Below are 21,192 nucleotides of genomic sequence, written 5' to 3'. Positions count from 1 at the left end.
CAAAAATCGACAATATTTCGTGTTTTCTGCAAGACATTAACAACGTGAAAAACTCACATTTGAAAAAAATAACTATAAGTATTTTAAAAAAATCAGAATTTTGTGAATTTTAGGACTTTTTTCTAGTAGTGTTGGTCTTTCTTCATCAGTTGTTTTTGCTTCTTGTTCGTTATCCGCCGACCACTGACCAAAAAGATATTTTGAAGCTATAATCGAGCAACAATAGAGCAAAATATAGATGACTGACGAGAAAAGGGAAAGTTTCCTACGTTTTGAACCGCATTTGAAGCTAGATAAGTATAAGTTAAAATATTGTGTAGACTTTTCTACTTCAAACGAATTCTAATTTATTTAAATAGGATGTAAAAAAAGGCGAGCCCGATGAATAAACATTTCCAACTTGCTTCTAATTTTAGATGTTGAAAAAATAGCTTAGCAAAAGTTATTATTGTTTGAGAGGGTTTCGCATGAAATACTAATTTCAATGACCTGTAACTGTTAAATAATCGAAAAATTATGACGATTACGATAATATTATCTTTTGCAACCTTGTTTATAAAACATTTCCGTTTTTGCAGAAACTATAAATGCCCAAATTAGATGCCTTGCGTTGCGCGTCTTCAATCTCGTTGCGGGGTTTTCTCACTAAAAGAAGAAATAAAACATGGACGGTGCACGTAAAAACCCTGCTCGTTTGCAGAGTGTCGGCAGATGCTCAGTTCGATGTGCGATGAAGCAGTCAATAACGATCCATAAGAAGAGGTTTTTTTTTGTACAGTGCATGTAGTTTTTGCAGTGTTACGAGACAGCTACAATTATACAACTATTTGTTTAGATGCCTTTTTTCCATCATCATCATATGAACGTTAGCTTATTTGGTTTTGATTTGCAAGAGGGATGTATGTGTGTGTTTTGGGTGTTTCTTAGTTGAAGTTTTGTTTTCTCTAATATTACCTCAAATTCATTGGTGTTTGGTTTGTTATTGTTGTGATCTCGTCGAGTCGAGAAACTCTCGCTTAGGTTTATCAAAATTCTACAACTTCATCGATCCGAGGCCGCAACGTTTAGATAGTGAAACTGGGCCCCGTTGTTGCTCTAGCTTGTTATTCGATGTAGCTTTTACTTGATTTATTTGTACACAATAGAGGTTACACGAAACACATAGTCCACTAAGGTCGAGTGGTTCGCTTCCCTTTGTTCCTCCTGTTATTTTGTTTTGCTATTAGTGCAGTGTGAAATGATAGTTTTCTTGTTCTCTTACTTTTTAATATGGAATCCCTCCGACTCTCTGACATCAAAAATCAATATTTGTTTAGCAAATACATAGTAACTATATTGTGCCGATGCAAGAGCCTGGTTTACAGCCTTAGTTTTTCTTCTTCTTAATTTCATTTCTCTTCCGTGATTCATGCACACGTATGTTTGTGTGTGTGTGTTTCTAGGTGTGTTTGATGAAAGCTGGTTCTTCTTTAGTGTGTATGTGTGCAAATATTATAGTCGTGATTTTATTGCCCACTAATTTATACCGTGTATAAAAAATTTATCAAAAAAGAAACAATGGAAAAATTCTCAAGAAAGATTTATCAAAATAATACAATAAATTTTCTTTTTTTTTATCTTTTATGCATTCCCCCCTCAAGCTGCCCTTCAATAACATCGCGCGAGCGCGATAAGCCCAGCTCCTCACCCGATCCATGCGGCGACGACGACGACGACTTACTAAACGGTAATCTACACAGTACACACACCCTAGTACATTCTACGGTTTTGATGAAAAATGTACAAACGCTCGATTTGTTGTGGCGGCACAGCACGGCACGACGGCGGGTAACCCGGACTGTATTTGGTAAGTTTGTGGTGGTGGTGGTTGGTGGTTGCGATTGCAGCCATCTAAACTTACTTTAGTACCTCGACATAGTTTTCCGGTATTAGGCCAGATTTGCCGTTCAGGGTGCCCTCGAGCCACCCGGGTTCGTTGGAACGTTTCACTGAAAGAGCAAAAAAAAAACAAAATGAACACATTTGAAGTCATGAGTATTGAGCATGTTTCAAAGGCAGAATTCATTTCAAAATAATAGATCAAAGGAAAAATAACTGTATAATTAGGGGAAATTCTCGTATGTTTGGAAGGTTAAGCAATCGCTCCAACCTCCATCTAATTTGCTGATTTTCACTATTTAAACAACTTATTTTGTGAAACTGAAGATAGAAACAATTAAACGACAAAGTGCTGATATGGCAACATTAGAGGTACGATGGAGTTAGATGCTGTTCCCCTACGAAAACCTTTTGACCCATAATACCTCTGAGGTGACCAGCGTCATCTCATATACATGAGATCAACTAATTTTATAACATCTCTGCTCGTGACCTCCACTACTAAACTGTAGACATTTGAATTATAGTGCTCTCTTGTCTTGACTGCCAACTCAACAATCCTTTTTTTTCCCCGATACGCGACACATATACTGGCGACGATTGGGATTAAAGTTTTAACTTTTTTATGAATTTATTGAATGCGTGTTTAGTGCTACTGTATTTTTTTTAATAATTGGTTTTATAAATTTGTTTACTTCAGTGAAATTATGTTTTCAAACACATTTTAGTGGGCAAACGATTTTACCAATAACTCAAACAAAAATAATTGTACCCGACCTGAAATCTGCAGGGTTGAGTAAAACAGTATAAAGAAAACCTAAAGAGAATCCGAGGTAGGGGGAGAGGGGGTAATATGCATCCCTAAGGGAAAACTGTGATTTCTCTGTCATTACAGCATTACTGTGTAAGAATTTTGTTCAATGTTCTAAAACAACTATTATTCTTCGTCATCCATGTGAAAAAAGTTTTTTAAAACCCCAAAATTGTTGGAAAATATCAAATTCCTAAAAACATTTTTGATTCATTTCAAACAACCATGCGGGGCAATATGCACCGCAACATTGGGGCAAAATGCCCTACCACTAGATGACACCGCTGTTTTTACAAAGGAGCTTCACAGCGGTGCATTTTGCCCCGACCACGCTTTTTGCAGAAAATTTAATTAAAAAGGCATTTTTTTATGTTTTTGAACTCATCTATCTACAGAATAATGAAGATTCGGAAAATTCTTCCTAACACCGAGAAAAGCAGGGGGTGCATTTTGCCCCGGGGGTGCATATTACCCCCTCTCCCCCTACTTCCAGGTTCTATATCGTTAAGTTACATTAAATGAGTAAAACTTCATAGATAAACACACGGTTGATGGCGGTCCTGACGAAAATCCAAAACATAACTTAAATTTGTCTACTGATAAGTTGTGGAGAGCTACAACCAAACACAAGGAATGTGAATCTGCAATGATCACCCTCATTGCAAAAGATGTCAATAGATTGACACGAAGGTAGGAACATGAAGTCCGTACTTGAGATATACAATAGGCTGGCTCAAATCTGGGTACCCCTTGAAATGAAAGATAGATCACTAGGTTGAATTCGAAATTTGGGCTCATTCTGACCATGAGAACCCCTCCCTGTAAGCCCTTGAAGTTTGTATGGGGAAAATCGTCATGTAAGAGTAAATGTAAGAGAAGCATCTGTTTCAGTTTTTTACGGGTGTAGAACCTTTAACGTCGAAGCGCGTATTCAAATGAAGTCGATGGACCGGACGAAAACCCGAGATAGGATCCCCAGGATATCGTCAGTTAAGTTATGTTTGGATGTGAACTTTGATATCAACGATAAGTTTCACAGAGCTTTATGACGTTTCTCATACGTACACTAGCGCACCATTTGAACTGCGAAACCAAATCACAGCAGGCGGTTTTGCAGTTCTCGAACTCTCTGCGTTGGAGCCCACCTTTTTTTCGGTTTCAACAATTACTACTACTACTACTACTTAACTTTATTTGAGAGACATGGACAGAGAGGCAGTGCGTGGCCGAATGGTTACGCTGTCCGCTTTGTAAGCGGATGATTCTGGGTTCGATTCCCATCTGCTCCAACCTTCCATCGGATGAGGAAGTAAAATGTCGATCCCGGCCTTAGTTGTTGATAGGCCGTTAAGTCATTTCAGGTGTAGGAGTCGTCTCCATGCCATAAGTACAAACAACACACCAAACCAAGCCTACTCCGGTGGAATCGCTGGCGGTGGTTGGACTCGCAATCCAAAGGTCCTCAGTTCAAACACTGGGGTGGAAGGTTCCTTGGAGTAGAAAGAGGTTTGGGTGCTCTCCCCATTCAAGCCTTCGGACTCCTAGGTTCGAGCAGAAACTTGCAATAGAGACTACAAAAGACCCGGGGGTCGTTAATGTGGATGGTTTGATTTTTTTGGACAAAGAGTGTGCTTTTGGTCGACCCTTGAAACCACGGATTTGAAAGGTTGTTTCAGGAGATCGTCTTTTCCAGATCCAGAATGTGAAGATTTTGGAGAAAAAGCAAAGGAAACAGTGAACTATGCGCTTTGAGCATTTCTCTACAGAAAATGTTGAAATTGTTAGCAGTACTTGAAATGAAACTTGTCGTGGGACAGATTTCCAAATGCTCTCACGTCGAAGCATGTATTCAAATGAGGTTGTTGGACCGGACGCTGCTCTGGTGTCGCAGGCAGGAGATGCTGAGAATCGGAGCCAGCGGTGCTTTGCTTCCACTGCCGGGACTCCACCGATCTGCAAATGTCAATTTTTCCAAGCTCTGTCGCCAGTTCGTAGTCTGGCAATCATGAATAAGCCAAAGTACTGCTATAATTGTTTTTCGCAACTGCAAGTGCTTCGACTTTCACGGATTACTATAAAAGTTGATTTGTTTCGAATAAAAACAATCCCCAGGTTATCAGCAATTAAGTTTTATTTGGGTGTGAACCTTGTTTTCAACGCCGAATTTTAAAGATACTGCGATTCTTTCACAACTTTCAGAGAAGGAACTAAAACACGATTAAACAACATCTTCTGTCAAGTCATGTTAATATCGGTCATTTCAATAATTTATCAGTTTGGCTTGACAATCACAGCAGCCAGAACAGCACTTTAGATGCGAGCGTTTACAACAAAGATAAAACGCCAATAGTGGTAGCGTTTATTACTCTAACAAGTTTAAGCGTTGATTAGAAGCTTTCTTGTTTGAACACTGACGTCCGTACTTGAAATGGTAAATTCTCGAATATTTCGAATAATTTCGTCGCGCTAGTGTACTTTGTGCACCGTTTGTAAAACTCGACTTCCGAAAGGTTAAGTAACAATCAGGGAAGCTTTATGAACTTACCGTTGGTAATGATTTGGTTCGGCTCAAACGACAGCTCTCCGTCGTTCTCCGCCAGACACGCGTACAGTGTCCTCACCCGCCTAAAACGAATAAAACGAGTTAACCTTGGAATAGGCTCGCCATACCGTTGTGCCACTTACAGATTGTCCCTCGGCGTCACCAGCTTCGTGTGCCGGGTTAGCCCCTTCATGCGCTGCGTCTTCTTCGGGATATAACCTTGACTAGCATCGTCCCGTTGAATGTTGAACTTACTCAGCGCACTACTGACCAACCCGATGCTTCCGTTGCCCGAGCCCGCGTACTCCCAGCTGGGCATCACCGCCCGACTGCTGCCGTACGAATGGTTCAGATCCCGACTAGACGACGAACAGACGGACTCGTTCGAACTGCTGGTGGAGTTTATCCGATCGTAGATGGACAGCTCTTTGCGGGTGCTGGTCAGGTTCGAATCACTGCTGGTCATCGGGTTCGGATGGCCGCCCAGTTTGTGCATGCCCGTCGTGGCACCGTAGATGCTGTCCGATCCGGCACTCCCGCCGCGGATCATCGCCGACGGGTCGCCCCGACTGTGCAGCAGGTGACTCTGGTAGGTACTTTGATAGATCGGATTGTTACCGCCGCCGCCTCCACCCCCTCCCCCACCTCCTCCTCCTCCCCCGCCATCCTGCCTCACCAACTGCTGGTGATTGTGACCAGGCGGTGGTGGACTGTTGTGGCTGTTGATGGTGATCGTGGAGGGTGCCGACTTGAGGTACGTGCTCTCCCGCGTGTCTATGCTAATTTCCCGCGGGGACAGCGTCGTGTCGCGCAACAGCGACGGCGTGGAACTGTTGATCGACGAGATGATCTTCGGTTTCGCCTCGTAGGTGGGATAGTGATTGGTTCCTTTGCTGTACAGCGACAGCCCGTTGGAGATGTTCTGCAGGCTCGACGACATAACCGGCTCGGTGTAATTTGACTTGGCAACGACCCGCACCACGGGCTGGGAATAAGTAGCGCTGCGTTCTTTGGCATAGCTCCCGCCGACGATACTGAGGCCGCCGCCACCTCCTCCTCCTCCGCTGCCGATTCCGGCGTACGATCGCTGCATCGCTAACGGTGGGCTCGTGTTTGTGTGGGGCCTAAAAGCGATAAACAACCAAGTTAATCACTGCTCATGGTGAGAGTTGACTCAGAAAATTGTGCAACTAGCAGATTGATACGAAAGCCCAAGAAGTTTTCATTCCAAATACCTCAACGCATGCAAAGGTTCCCCAAACGATACGGATAGCCGCTTCGAACTGATCGTTCGTGTGTCACCATTGTTAAGAACAAAGCTGTTTCTTCGAAATAGGAAGCTTCTTCTTTTTTCGTAAATCGTAACAAAGTAATGTTAGTAAAAGAAAGTGAAAAATCACCCATATAAAAACACATCTAGAGCAAAACTTACAAATAGTCCGTGCTCTTGCCCGGCTGCGTTTTGAAGATTTTGTCGTAGTTATCAATCAGGATCTCTATCACAACGTTGTTGAACTTGATGTCTAATATGGCAGCGACGGTTTCCTCCGCGGAGCGCAGCAGCGTTGGCCCGAACACGACGCCCAGGTTGAACACGGACATCTTGTTCTTGTCCGACTTGAGGGCCACGCTGTAAAGGAACGGAAAAAGGTTGGGAAGGAATAGTGACTTTCTCCGTTGACGACAATGATCCGAAAATAAGTTGTTTCGATTCCTTCCCGATTGTCGACAGTTTTAAGCGAATAATTATAAAGAAAGTTACGTAAGTTGAGAAAAACCAGAAATCATCTATAAATTACCAAAAAGCTTAGAACCCAGTCCTCCATTATGAAAATCGTAAGAAATATGTTTGGAGCAAACTGTCTGAAATCGTACAAAATTGTTTGAAATTTTCGATCAAAAATTGTCTGTAAAGTAATAAACATAAGATGTTTCAGACATCTGAAAATGTTAGAAAACGTCTGGTACGTAAAAAGCAAAGCAATCCACTTTAACGACCCCCGGGTCTTTTGTGGTCTCTGTTGCAAGTTTCTGCTCGTTTCTAGGCATCCGAAGCATTCAAGCATCCGGTCGCATATGCTTACTTTCTCTCTCTTTTCATATCTCTTTCTTGCTTTTGCGGTTATGTGTGGTGACAGCAATCAATTGAATGCAGTCATGTCATTGGAAAAGAATCTTTGGATCTTTGATTCTTGGATCTTCGAATCCTTAGATCTTCGAATCTTTTAATCTTAGAATGTTTGAATCACCGAATTTTTTTATCTTCGAATCGAAAAGAGGTAAAGATTATAATAACTATAACTGGTATTCAGTGATGAGGTCTTCATTGATGAGCACTTAAGTAAAGTTTATGGGTCATTCCAGGTCAACTGAGTACACTTTTGGACTCGACCATCACCGATTTGGACCAAACTTGGAGGAAACGTTCATCTATCGATAGTTAACAGAAATCCCAAGTTCGGTTCTGATTGGACCATCCCTCTATTTTTGGCACCGCCCTCTTTTTCGACGATTTTCTAAAAAACTTTTTTTTCTTTTAATAATAACTTTGCAACTATTTGAGCAAAAGACTTTCTACAGGTCGCATATTATAGAAAATTGTCTAAGGAATTCGATAAAAAGAATGTTTTAACACTAAAATGCCCACTAATATTATATTTTAACGTTTTAAGTATGAAAATTCAGTTTTGACCAATTCCTTATGTTTTTATTTGTTTTATTTTATCACCATCATGTTCCCCGGACAATTTTACCTAAAAATCAATGTAGACCTCAAACTAAAATGAGCTATTTGCGAGCTACAGCGATTTTACTGAAAAAAGTTTGATTTTGTGCTGCACTCTGTCCTATGAATTCAAATCCGAAATAAGTTTCTCACATATAAAAACCGAACTATGCGGGATTCATCCCTTTTTGTTAAAAAGTACACCATCTACTTCCGAGTGCTGCGCAAAATCAAACTTTTTTCAGTAAAATCACTGTAGCTCGCCAATAGTTCATTTTAGTTTGAAGTCTGCATTGATTTTTATGTAAAATTGTCCGGGGAACATGATGGTGATAAAATAAAACAAATAAAAATATAAGGAATTGGTCAAAACTATATTTTAATACTTAAAACGTTAAAATATAATATTAGTGGGCATTTAAGGGTTAAAACATTCTTTTTATCGAATTTCTTGGACAGTTTTCTATAAAATGCAACCTGTAGAAAGTCTTTTGCTCAAATAGTTGCAAAGTTATGATAAAAAAAAAAGTTTTTTAGAAAACTGTCGAAAAAGAGGGCGATGCCAAAAATAGAGGGATGGTCCAATCAGCACCAAACTTGGGATTTCTGTTAACTATCGATAGATGAACGTTCCCTCAAAGTTTGGTCCAAATCGGTGAAGGTCGAGTCCAAAAGTGTACTCAGTTGACCTGGAATGACCCTTATACATATTTTCAAGTCGATAATTTTTACGAAAATTTATTTCTGGACTTAATTGGTTATAAATACCTTTCCGTTGAGATACGGAGAAAGGATCCTTGTTATTAGCTAATTTAGAAGAGTTTTGCAAAAGCTTAAAAGAACATGAAAACACGAACTTATTATTTTTCAAAGTTTCACGACAATCACAGAACGGATCAGGACTACAAAGGTGTAACGATGAATAGAATTAACCGAACACTCGGATACTTACGACTTCAGATGCCTGATGACAATGTCCAGCATTTCAAAGTGGTTCTTCGGTAACCTGTGTATCAGCTGGTGAACATCGCTCAAGCGACCCTGTCGCGTCTCTTGCTCTGCGTGGGAAAGAAGATTACTTAGAATTAAACTCCTCTATTATTTACAGCCGCAGGGGGTTGAACTCACTTGCCGACGAGATGAACGAGTGGTGCAACCGAAACGTCATCAGCGGCTCGTTCAGGTTTCTTAAATAATGCTTCAGTGCACTTGCTATCGTCTTACTCTCTAATACATCCGAGCTTTGCTCGTCATTAAAAAACATCAATCTATCCTTCTCAGTCTTTTTCCTATCTAGTCCCATGTTCAATAACTTTGTTATCTTTGTACTCACGCCGCCGATCCGGTACAAACCCTGGCAAACGAGACGAGATCGTTAGCTTGAAATTGAGCACTGGGCAAATATTGGTGCTTACCTCCTCCTCCAACCCCCGCCGCTCCAGCACTTCAATACACTTGCGTACGAACGCGAACCCGACCTCGTCCAGATGACCATCCTCGTTGTGATTTGTCGCTGGGGCTAGGTATGTCTACAAAAGCAAAAAAAAAATCCAAACATTACTCAATACGACCATCAACTTGTTAGAAAACAACTCCAGTACCGGTTCCTTGCCGTCCATGGCGTTCAGCCACGCCTTGCGATCCTCCTCGCTGAGCGCCTGAAACGTGTACGTGATCGCCGGTCGCTCCTCGAAGATCAGGTCGAAGCAGTACCGCTTCTCAAACTCCGACAGCCGGCGCGTGCACGAGGCCAACGTTAGCACTTCCGTTGACGATTGCTGGAAGGTTCGGGGGCATCGTTAGAAATCAACTTGGCAAGAGTTATTAAACGGAGCGGCTTACCGATCGACCCGATATTTGGTTGAACTGCAGCATGGAGAACTTTTTGCTCTGCTTTTTGTACGTACAGTAGTATTTGGACCATGTTGCCGTGAATGCCTCTGTTGGATGAAAACATTTGTTTTAAAATTATCCTAACAAGTTTCAACCCTTTCCTTACTAATCTTACTCTTTTCCATAAGAAACAGGTAGCCCTGTTTGGTGTACTCGCTCTCTGGTTTCATTTTACTCTCCATGTATCTGTGTTTTAGCTCCTGCGCCTTCTGCCGAGTTTCATCAAAGTTTTCCCTCGTCTGAAGTAAAGAATGCTTATTAAATACCACGCTGAGATCCATTTTTGCCACAACCAACTGACAAACCTTTTGCACTTTAAGTTGGAGATCTGATAGGTAGTCTTTGGCATCTTCCGCTACTTCATGGCCGAGATGGTAAAACACCAGCCAGTCGGAAATGAATCCTGCGAGACAATAACAAATGTCAAATAATCACACGCTTGACAAAAACCGGGTCTACGGATGTACTCACTTAAAATTATTTCCACAAACTCGAACTTTATCCTTTCCTGCACTTCCTGTATGCCCAGAACATAACTGAGGGACTCCTGCAGGTATTCTCTCTCTAGCATTCCTAATGATGCATCTGCCTGCGAATGAGAAGAAAACAATTGTTTTTTTAATTAGAAGAAATTTTCAATTTAATTTTATTACAGACACATTTTTTCTGATTTTACGTACAACAAATACAAAGATTCAAACAATTAATGAACCCAGTAATACAAATATCACTTTTTCAAAAAACTTTTTCGTAAAATTATGATAACTTGTGAATGTAAGCATACCTATAAGAGAGCGACCAAGAATCACGTGGTCACTTCGGTTGGGAACATTCAATTCAAATTCTGCAATTATTTTACATAAAAACCCTAAATATGGCCTAAAATCGATATTTTGACACTTTGGCTCGATTCTGATGGCGGATTTAGATTCAGCGTACCGAATTACATTGAAAACCATATAGTTGGCCAATTTTGGATGGTCCCATAAACTTATCCCTTGAAAATGATTCCTTTGTGGAACACCAATCAGTGAGGTACTCCTGGATATTAGCTCCTGAAAAGTGCTTAAAAAGTGCAAAAATGCCTAACGGCAAGAAAAAGAGGCGGTCCTCACCAGCAGGATCGGCAGATTTGAAGAAGCTAAAGAATGCCGAAGCGCTACCTGCAAAGCCGGGCAGTTTGAACAAGGACGCTCGAAATTCGTCTGGAAACCAGTTCGCTACCCTCCCTGTGGACGTGAGCGAGAAGGATGAATTTGAACGACGGGAAAAGTTGCCACCCATTTTTGTGAAAACATCGTCATCGGATTCGGTGTGAAAGTGGCTGACCGGGTTTATCAAATCTGGTGCTTTACGAGCTTCCATTCGCTTGTGTGCTGATGGACTCAAAATTCTGCTACCTACCAGAAAGGATTACAACTACGTTCGGGATTTCCTGAACAACACAAAGATTGAATACTACAGCCATGACGATCCAGGTAAACGACCCATTAAACAGGTCCTCTGAGGCCTGTACGACATGGATGTGAGTGTGTTGAAAGAAGAGCTCAAAACTCTTAAGGTGAACGTGATCGAAGTCTTCAAGATGACGAGACACAACAAGGACATCAAGTATCGTGATCAACTGTACCTGGTTCATCTCGAGAAAGGATCGACAACGCCGTCTGAGCTGAAAGCAGTTCGGGCAATTTTCAACATCATCGTGACTTGGGAACGTTATCGTCCAGTGCACCGTGACGTGACACAATGTTCGAACTGCTTGCAGTTTGGACATGGTGGAAGGAACTGTTTCATCAAGAGTCGTTGTGCAACCTGCGGAGGTGAGCACAAAACTCAAGCTTGCGAAACAATCAACGAGAACATCGAAGCGAAATGCTCCAATTGCGGCGGCGACCATTCGACCAAGAATCGGAGCTGCCCAAAACGAGCTGAGTTTGTGAAAATTCGGCAGCAAGCGACGACGAGGCACCAACCAAATCGTCGCAAAACAATGCTGGTGGTGGACGGACGTGGATTTGTTCGAGTGGTTCCAAATCTGCAGCCATTGCCGTTGAATCAGCTACAAAGAGTTGCAGAGAATACAACACCTCCAGGCTTCAGTCAGCAACCGAGGGAAAACCAACCAGCATCAACGGGTGAAGGCAGTAGTGACCTGTTTTCACCACAAGAACTTTTGAACATTTTCATCGAGATGACAACAACACTGCGTGGTTGCAAAACTCGTCAGGAACAAGTAAGAACTCTTGGAGCATTCATCTTAAAATACAGTTCGTAGTTTACTCATTCTAGTGATTTTGAATATTTTAATGAGTTTAGTTTTTTTTTGTTTTAAGTTAGGATTAGTTGTTAAAGTGATTGTTTTTTCTTTTTTACCCAAATGTATTCGATTCAATGCAATAATGTAAAACAATTTGAAGTAAATAAAATAAATTTGATCAGTCAATAAAAAAACGAAAAATACAACAAAGATGAAGAGCATTAGGCCATACCACTTAGTATGTAAAAGAAATGTAATTATTATAAGAATGTTCAATAAAGACATATTTAATTTAAAAAAAAACTAACTTAATCCACCTATGTGGTTGATGCCTTCCTCACTTTTTATCAACATTTGGTGATATGATGAGTTTGGACACAAATTCCATCTATATCACAATAAAAAAATACACAAATGTCACTTAAGCAGTCATAACTTGAAACTGAGCGTTACCAGATCTTCAAAAAACTCATTACCTAACCAACGATGGGTCGGATGATGGATCCGGACAAAGCTTAGGAATTAAAAAAAAAGTATAAAAATATCACTTAAGTGGTCATATCTCGAGACAAGGTTGCCAGATCATCAATGTTTTGGACTCATTGGAAAGGTCTTTTGATTACCTAACCAACGATGGGTCGGATGATGGATCCGGATATAGTTTACATACATTTAAGTAAGATCCGGCTTCAAAAAAGTACATAAATATCGCTTAAGTGGTCATAACTTAAGACAGGGTTGCCAGATCTTCAATGTTTTGGACTCATTGGAAAGGTCTTTCGATTACAAAACCAACGATGGGTCGGATGATGGATCCGGACATAGTTTACATACATTTAAGTGAGATCCGGCTTCAAAAAAGTACATAAAAATCACTTAAGTGGTCATAACTTGAGACAGGGTTGCCAGATCTTCAATGTTTTGGACTCATTGGAAAGATCTTTTGATTACCTAACTAACGATGGGTCGGATGATGGATCCGGACATAGTTTACATACATTTAAGTGAGATCCGGCTTCAAAAAAGTACATAAATATCGCTTAAGTGGTCATATCTCGAGACAGGGTGGCCAGAACTTCAATGTTTTGGACTCATTGGAAAGGTCTTTTGATTACCTAACTAACGATGGGTTGGATAATGGATCCGGACATAGTTTACATACATTTAAGTGAGATCCGGCTTCAAAAAAGTACATAAATATCACTTAAGTGGTCATAACTTGAGACAGGGTTGCCAGATCTCCAATGTTTAAGACTCATTGGAAAGGTCTTTTGATTACCTAACCAACAGGGAGACAGGGTGGCCAGAACTCCAATGTTTTGGACTCATTGGAAAGGTCTTTTGATTACCTAACTAACGATGGGTCGGATGATGGATCCGGACATCGTTTACATACATTTAAGTGAGATCCGGCTTCAAAAAAGTACATAAATATCACTTAAGTTGTCATAACTTGAGACAGGGTTGCCAGATCTCCAATGTTTAAGACTCATTGGAAAGTTCTTTTGATTACCTAACCAACGATGGGTCGGATGATGGATCCGGACATAGTTTACATACATTTAAGTGAGATCCGGCTTCAAAAAAGTACATAAATATCGCTTAAGTGGTCATATCTCGAGACAGGGTGGCCAGAACTTCAATGTTTTGGACTCATTGGAAAGGTCTTTTGATTACCTAACCAACGATGGGTCGGATGCTGGATCCGGACATAGTTTACATACATTTAAGTGAGATCCGGCTACAAAAAAGCACATAAAAATCACTTAAGTGGACATATCTCGAGACAGGGTTGCCAGATCTTCAACGTTTTGGACTCATTGGAAAGGTCTTTTGATTACCTAATCAAAGATGGGTTGGATGTTCGATCCGGACATAGTTTACATACATTTAAGTGAGAGCCGGCTTCAAAAAAGTACATTAATATCACTTAAGTGGTCATAACTTGAGACAGGGTGGCCAGAACTTCAATGTTTTGGACTCATTGGAAAGGTCTTTTGTTACCTAACCAACGATGGGTCGGATGATGGATCCGGACATAGTTTACATACATTTAAGTGAGATCCGGCTTCAAAAAAGCACATAAAAATCACTTAAGTGGTCATATCTCGAGACAGGGTTGCCAGATCTTCAACGTTTTGGACTCATTGGAAAGGTCTTTTAATTACCTAATCAAAGATGGGTTGGATGTTCGATCCGGACATAGTTTACATACATTTAAGTGAGATCCGGCTTCAAAAAAGTACATTAATATCACTTAAGTTATCATAACTTGAGACAGGGTTGCCAGATCTTCAATATTTTGGACTCATTGGAAAGGTCTTTTGATTACCTAACTAACGATGGGTTGGATGATGGATCCGGACATAGTTTACATACATTTAAGTGAGATCCGGCTTCAAAAAAGTACATAAATATCGCTTAAGTGGTCATATCTCGAGACAGGGTGGCCAGAACTTCAATGTTTTGGACTTATTGAAAAGGTCTTTCGATTACATAACCAACGATGGGTCGGATGATGGATCCGGACATAGTTTACATACATTTAAGTGAGATCCGGCTTCAAAAAAGTACATAAAAATCACTTAAGTGGTCATAACTTGAGACAGGGTTGCCAGATCTTCAATGTTTAGGACTCATTGGAAAGGTCTTTTGATTACCTAACCAACGATGGGTCGGATGATGGATCCGGACATAGTTTACATACATTTAAGTGAGATCCGGCTTCAAAAAAGTACATAAATATCGCTTAAGTGGTCATATCTCGAGACAGGGTTGCCAGATCTTCAATGTTTTGGACTCATTGGAAAGGTCTTTTGATTACCTAACTAACGATGGGTCGGATGATGGATCCGGACATAGTTTACATACATTTAAGTGAGATCCGGCTTCAAAAAAGTACATAAATATCACTTAAGTGGTCATAACATGAGACAGGGTTGCCAGATCTTCAATGTTTTGGACTCATTGGAAAGATCTTTTGATTACCTAACCAACGATGGGTCGGATGATAGATCCGGACATAGTTTTCATATAGATAAGTGAGATCCGGCATCAAAATTCCAGCACCTGATTCGCAACTCTGACACTTTTTTATACGTAACTTTTGAACTACTTATCGGATCTTCAAACAATTCAATAGTGCAGTATGGGGCACCAAAACGAATCGAATGCAACTTGTTTTACTCAAATCGGATCAGCCAGTGCCGAGAAAACTTGGCAAGAATTTTGAGCACCAAGGTGAATACGCACACACATACACACACACACACAGACATTTGTTCAGTTTTCGATTCTGAGTCGATAGGTATACATGAATATAGGTCTACGAGCTGTTTTTCAAAAGTTCATTTTTCGAGCAGGATTATAGCCTTACCTCAGTGAGGAAGGCAAAAATCCCTTGAAAATTAGACAATATCCAATGAAGATATTTCGAGTATGAAGAAAAATATCCCTGAGATTTTTTCAGCGTGTCATGCTGGATCGACACTTTCGAATGAAATCTAGTGCATTTAATTTGGCTTGCGCTTTTTCGAGATATTTGATTTTTGAAATTGCATCTCAAAATTTCATATTGAGGAAAATTTTTGGTGATTTCTCTCAAGACATTTCCTGTGTGCATGATGAAATCCGATTTGAATTTTTTTTAATACAAAATCCAAAAACAGACGATTTTTTATATTAAAAACATGTCTTTTATTAAACAAACAATTGAATTGAAAATTGGCCTTAGTCATGCGCTCGGGATTGGTTTAACAAGTCTTAACCAAATTTTGAACCGATTTGGTCAAAGCTAATTTCAAATAGCTATATCTCGGCAATGATACAACCAAATGTCGTCAAATTAATTTTGTTAATAGTTGAAAATGTATGTTGATCTCCTGAAAACAGATTTACGAAAAGTTCAAGTGTGTGCTGAATTGCTTCGTAAAAACTGTTTTTTGAGGGAAAGCTCTGATATTATTAACAAAATAGAAGGCATGAATTGCGAGAAAAAAGTTAGTGTCTTCGACAAAGTTGCTTGGAACCTTTTACCCGAGACAAATAAATCCCAGAAATATGCCTGGAAAGTTAAGTAAGTAAATTCACCCTAACCGTGAATTACCTAAATTTTAACAAAGCCAAAAGTTTCCCTTTCCCATTTACAAGAACTCTTTTGAAGCCAGCGATGCTCCAAAACTTCAAAATTTTTCGGAAAATCTATTTTCCGCTTAATTTTGTGATCTGGACCATTGTGCATTGCTGGGAACAATTTCTAACACCGTCATCACAGGTAACATTGAGTCTAGGGGGTGAGATTGAATCGTACAAAAATTCAGGAATTTGTAAGACCAAATCCCACCCTGCAGACCCCAAGTCAACCCTGATGATGATACTCGGGGACGAGCAATTGTGCCTCTTGTCTCAATGACTAGTTTCTAGCTCGAAACCGTGAAGAGATAGAATTTGGTGTCAAAGGAACTTTACGTAAAATTGAACGCCTAATACTATCACGAAACCTTCGGATAATACATCTCGACATTTTTGAAGCTGATATTAGTAAACGCTTTGGTTTTGTAAATGTATGTAAGATTCGGGTTCCCTAAACACGCTCCAATCGACAAAATTGAATTTCAGTGAATTCCCTGCCAATTAATAAAATTGTAAATTTCTAAAAAGTAAAAGCAAAATCAACGGCGCATGGTATGGTTGCTTATAAAGGCTAGTATGGAGATCGGAAGGAAAGGGGTCAAGAAACAGCTTTACGAACAGCAGAACAATGGAGATGGAGCATTTTCTTGGGGCTTTTCTTCACCCTCTCTGGCTTGCTTTCGATGGCGCTGCTGCCCATTTGAAATTTTTCTTGACCGGTTCCTTCCGAAGTGCGTAGGGGCAGGGGGGCAGAATGGACCAGGGGGGCAGAATGGGCCACCCTTGGTTTTAGGCTTTAGAATGGATTTAGACCAATTGTAAGGCAAGGGTCTTATAAAGGACGTCAAATAACTTCACCATACCAAAAACGACGTTTGAATTCATTGTATTTTTCGAATTATGAGCAAAAATGTAAATTTATTAGAAAAACCACGCAAATGTTGTTTATTTCGAGGTTTTTAAATAAGCTTTCTGAAAAGTTGGATTGTTTGAAAAAGTTTGCTCAATGCTTATAACGTTACTAGATGTTACTACCAAGGTATACAAACAACTACGGAACCTTAAAATCATTTAGAGGCTTGGTGGTGGCAGTGTTAAATTAAAATCCACTTGGGGGCAGAACGGACCACCCTTATCCTGCCTTATAAAAAACAATCAAAAGTTATGAAATTTGGATTAAATGGATTATTTCACTCCTGGTAGCTTCACAAATAACGTTAAATGCAACATTAGTTGATTTTTTAGTTGTTTTGATGATTATTTGTAAAAATAGTGTCCTTTTAAAAATATATTAACACTATTTTCAAAAATGTTTGTTTTGGTAAGTGACTATTTTTATTGAAGTGGTCTAACTTCATGGAAACTATGTTAGAAAGGTACCTTAAGTCATTTCTTATCTCCCTTCAACGTTGTATTAAACGAAATGGATTGTTTTCTAAGGTGGCCCATTCTGCCCCGCACTATGGAAAAGTAGTCGAAAAAACTTTTTTTTTTTTAAGTGGCTCAAAAATAGTTTTAAGCTAAAAAATTTAATCAACCAAGTATACAACATTGAAGGGAACATCCCAAAGCATAAGCCTACTACACTAAATTCGTAAGTTTTCATGTTTTTCTATGGTTTTTGGCGCATTTTACTTAGGCGGGCCATTCTGCCCCCCCTGCCCCTGTACCGCTTGAGAGGGTTGTGCATGGTGTCTTAAGGTCGTAGATGATGTCTTACACATTTGGGGCAATGATTGCCAACGATGGTTCTTGATTCAGGGTCCAGAAATAGTAAAAGAAAATGAAAAATTAATCACTGTATATAGTACCTGCTTTTACTAACAACATAAAGAAACCCACTTTTTGAATTATACATTCTGAATCAAGATTTGAATGTTTTTCTAAAACAAGCATGGGCGCCAAATGGCCGGTCGAGAATGATGCCTTTCAGAGCCTTAAGATTATTCAATAGCATTTCAATGCCTCTGTGCTCTCTTGCTAGGATTCCATGGAGGCAAGAATTTATACCCAAATTTACAATTTTATGTATTGGCAGGGAAATCACTAGAATTCAATACTGTCAGTTGTAGCGTGTTCAGGGAAACGTTTACCGACATCAACTTCAAAATTGTCGAGTTGTGCAATAGAACATCGGATTATCAAAATTTCGGATAATCGAGTATGAGATAGTATATTTTAGTCCTAAGTATAAAAAAAGTTTAGAAGTCAACAAACAACAAAACAAAGGAAAATACTAACAGCGCGCAAAAGTTTGCCGTTTTTTTTTTTTTTTTTTGATTGGTTATTTTTAATCAATGATATTGCGGTAAGAAATGTCGTTGACACCATCAATTGTTGTGCTTCTTCAAAGTTTTTTTTTTTTTTTTTTTTTTTGTTTTTTATATTTATTTTGATTTTCTCTTCCATGTACATTCATTCAGTTAAAATATTATTGAGTGTCCAATCACAATCGATGACTTTTCACCTCAATTTTAAATACTAGCAACTTTCATTTATTCATGAAATATTGTAGCTTTCGCTATTCAGTGATTTCAAATGTAGGAGGTCCTACATGTACAAAAGGGAAAAGGGATACCCTAAAACTAACTTATAAACTATATAAAGAGCGGATCAATGCAGCTGAAGACTGCAGTGATTTTTGTCGAAATGCATCAATTATCTTATTGGACATAACATCCAAAGTGTCAACTTCGGCTAATTGATGAAGTTCACTGGTGCTGAACCAGGGAGGAAGTTTCAGAATCATTTTCAGAATTTTGTTCTGAATCCTCTGAAGTTTTTTCTTCCTGGTTAAGCAACAGCTTGTCCAGATCGGCACAGCATAAAGCATGGCAGGTCTGAAAATTTGTTTATAAATTAACAGTTTATTCTTGAGACAAAGTCTAGAATTCCTGTTAATTAGTGGATACAAACATTTAATGTATTTGTTACATTTAACCTGGATACTTTCAATGTGATCCTTGTAAGTAAGGTTTTTGTCAAAAGCAAGTCCAAGATATTTCACTTTATCCTCCCACTTTAAGTTTACCTCATTCATCTTTATAATGTGATGACTTTTTGGTTTAAGAAAATCAGCCCTTGGTTTGTGAGGGAAAATAATAAGTTGAGTTTTTGCAGCATTCGGAGTAATTTTCCATTCTTTCAAATAAGAATTGAAAATATCCAAGCTTTTTTGTAATCTTCTTGTGATGACACGAAGGCTTCTACCTTTGGCGGAGATGCTTGTATCATCAGCAAAAAGTGATTTCTGACATCCTGGGGGCAAATCAGGCAAGTCAGAAGTAAAAATATTGTATAAAATTGGACCCAAAATGCTTCCTTGAGGGACGCCGGCACGTACAGGTAGTTGATCAGATTTGCTGTTCTGATAACATACCTGCAGAGTACGATCCGTCAAATAATTTTGAATAATTTTCACGATGTAAATCGGAAAATTAAACCTTTTCAATTTCGCAATCAAACCTTTATGCCAAACACTGTCAAATGCTTTTTCTATGTCTAGAAGAGCAGCGCCAGTAGAATAGCCCTCAGATTTGTTGCTTCGAATCAAATTTGAAACTCTCAACAACTGATGAGTAGTTGAATGCCCAAGGCGAAATCCAAACTGCTCATCAGCGAAAATTAAATTTTCATTAATGTGCGTCATCATTCTATTAAGAATTATTCTTTCGAATAATTTACTAATAGATGAAAGCAAACTAATGGGCCGATAGCTTGAGGCTTCAGCAGGATTTTTATCCGGTTTCAAAATCGGAACTACTTTGGCATTTTTCCAACTACTGGGAAAGTATGCCAAATCAAAACATTTGTTGAAAATTTTGACCAAGCTACTTAAAGTTGCTTCAGGTAATTTTTTAATTAAAATGTAAAAAATGCCATCCTCACCAGGTGCTTTCATATTTTTAAATTTTTTGATAATAGATTTTATTTCATTCAGATCCGTATTAAAAACTTCATCTGATGAAAATTCTTGTTCAACAATATTCTGAAATTCTATTGAAATTTGATCTTCAATAGGACTCAAAACATTTAAGTTGAAATTATGAGCACTCTCAAACTGCTGAGCAAGTTTTTGAGCTTTCTCCTCATTAGTTAATAGAATATTATCACCATCTTTTAAAGAAGGGATTGGTTTTTGAGGTTTCTTAAGAACCTTTGAAAGTTTCCAAAAAGGTTTGGAATAAGGTTTAATTTGTTCGACATCTCTTGCGAACTTTTCATTTCGCAGGAGAGTGAATCTGTGGTCAATAACCTTTTGTAAATCTTTTTGAATTCGCTTCAGTGCAGGATCACGAGAACGTTGATACTGTCTTCGGCGAACATTTTTCAGACGAATCAGAAGCTGAAGATCGTCATCAATAATGGGAGAATTAAATTTGACTTGGACTTTAGGAATAGCAATATTCCTTGCATCCAAAATTGCATTAGTTAAAGATTCCAAGGCTGAATCAATATCAGCTTTGGTTTCTAAAACAAAATCATGATTTAAATTGTTCTCAATATGATACTGATACCTGTCCCAATTAGCCTTGTGGTAATTAAACACAGAACTATTGGGTCTGGTAACTGCTTCATGAGAAAGTGAAAAAGTTACTGGAAGGTGATCAGAATCAAAATCAGCATGAGTCACTAAAGGACCACAATACTGACTTTGATTTGTCAAAACCAAATCAATTGTTGATGGATTTCTAACAGAAGAAAAGCAAGTTGGTCCATTCGGGTATAAAACCGAATAAAGACCAGAAGTGCAATCTCTGAATAGAATTTTACCATTGGAATTTACTTTTGAATTATTCCAAGATTGGTGTTTGGCATTAAAATCACCGATGATCAAAAATCGAGATCTATGCCGAGTAAGTTTATTCAAATCCCCTTTGAAATAATTTTTATTTTCCCCAGTGCATTGGAAAGGCAAATATGCAGCTGCAATCATAATTTTCCCAAAAGAAGTT

The 21,192-nt window shown here is 39.1% G+C and overlaps 1 protein-coding gene across 7 annotated transcripts in view; it reads right to left on the bottom strand.

Moving 5' to 3' along the window:
* Positions 1-1,206: 1,206 nt before the first annotated feature.
* LOC120421350 (rho GTPase-activating protein Graf) overlaps positions 1,207-21,192 on the bottom strand; it is a 68,217-nt gene continuing 48,231 nt past the window's right edge. For 6 of the 7 annotated variants that reach the window (XM_039584530.2, XM_039584529.2, XM_052707572.1 and 3 more), the window contains 12 exons: positions 10,321-10,438; positions 10,155-10,252; positions 9,956-10,088; positions 9,799-9,896; positions 9,558-9,734; positions 9,372-9,485; positions 9,085-9,310; positions 8,909-9,014; positions 6,664-6,861; positions 5,375-6,355; positions 5,235-5,314; positions 1,207-1,988 (listed from right to left, as the gene is read on the bottom strand). In XM_039584530.2, the coding sequence (XP_039440464.1) occupies positions 1,897-1,988; positions 5,235-5,314; positions 5,375-6,355; positions 6,664-6,861; positions 8,909-9,014; positions 9,085-9,310; positions 9,372-9,485; positions 9,558-9,734; positions 9,799-9,896; positions 9,956-10,088; positions 10,155-10,252; positions 10,321-10,438 (2,421 nt within the window). In that variant the 3' untranslated portion in view covers positions 1,207-1,896. The remainder of the gene's footprint in view (positions 1,989-5,234; positions 5,315-5,374; positions 6,356-6,663; positions 6,862-8,908; positions 9,015-9,084; positions 9,311-9,371; positions 9,486-9,557; positions 9,735-9,798; positions 9,897-9,955; positions 10,089-10,154; positions 10,253-10,320; positions 10,439-21,192) is intronic. The other variant, XM_039584534.2, reaches the window with a different exon arrangement.

Source organism: Culex pipiens, chromosome 2, assembly GCF_016801865.2.
Source record: "Culex pipiens pallens isolate TS chromosome 2, TS_CPP_V2, whole genome shotgun sequence".
Classification (NCBI taxonomy): Eukaryota; Metazoa; Arthropoda; class Insecta; order Diptera; family Culicidae; genus Culex; species Culex pipiens.
This window is presented reverse-complemented; position numbering and strand designations above follow the sequence as displayed.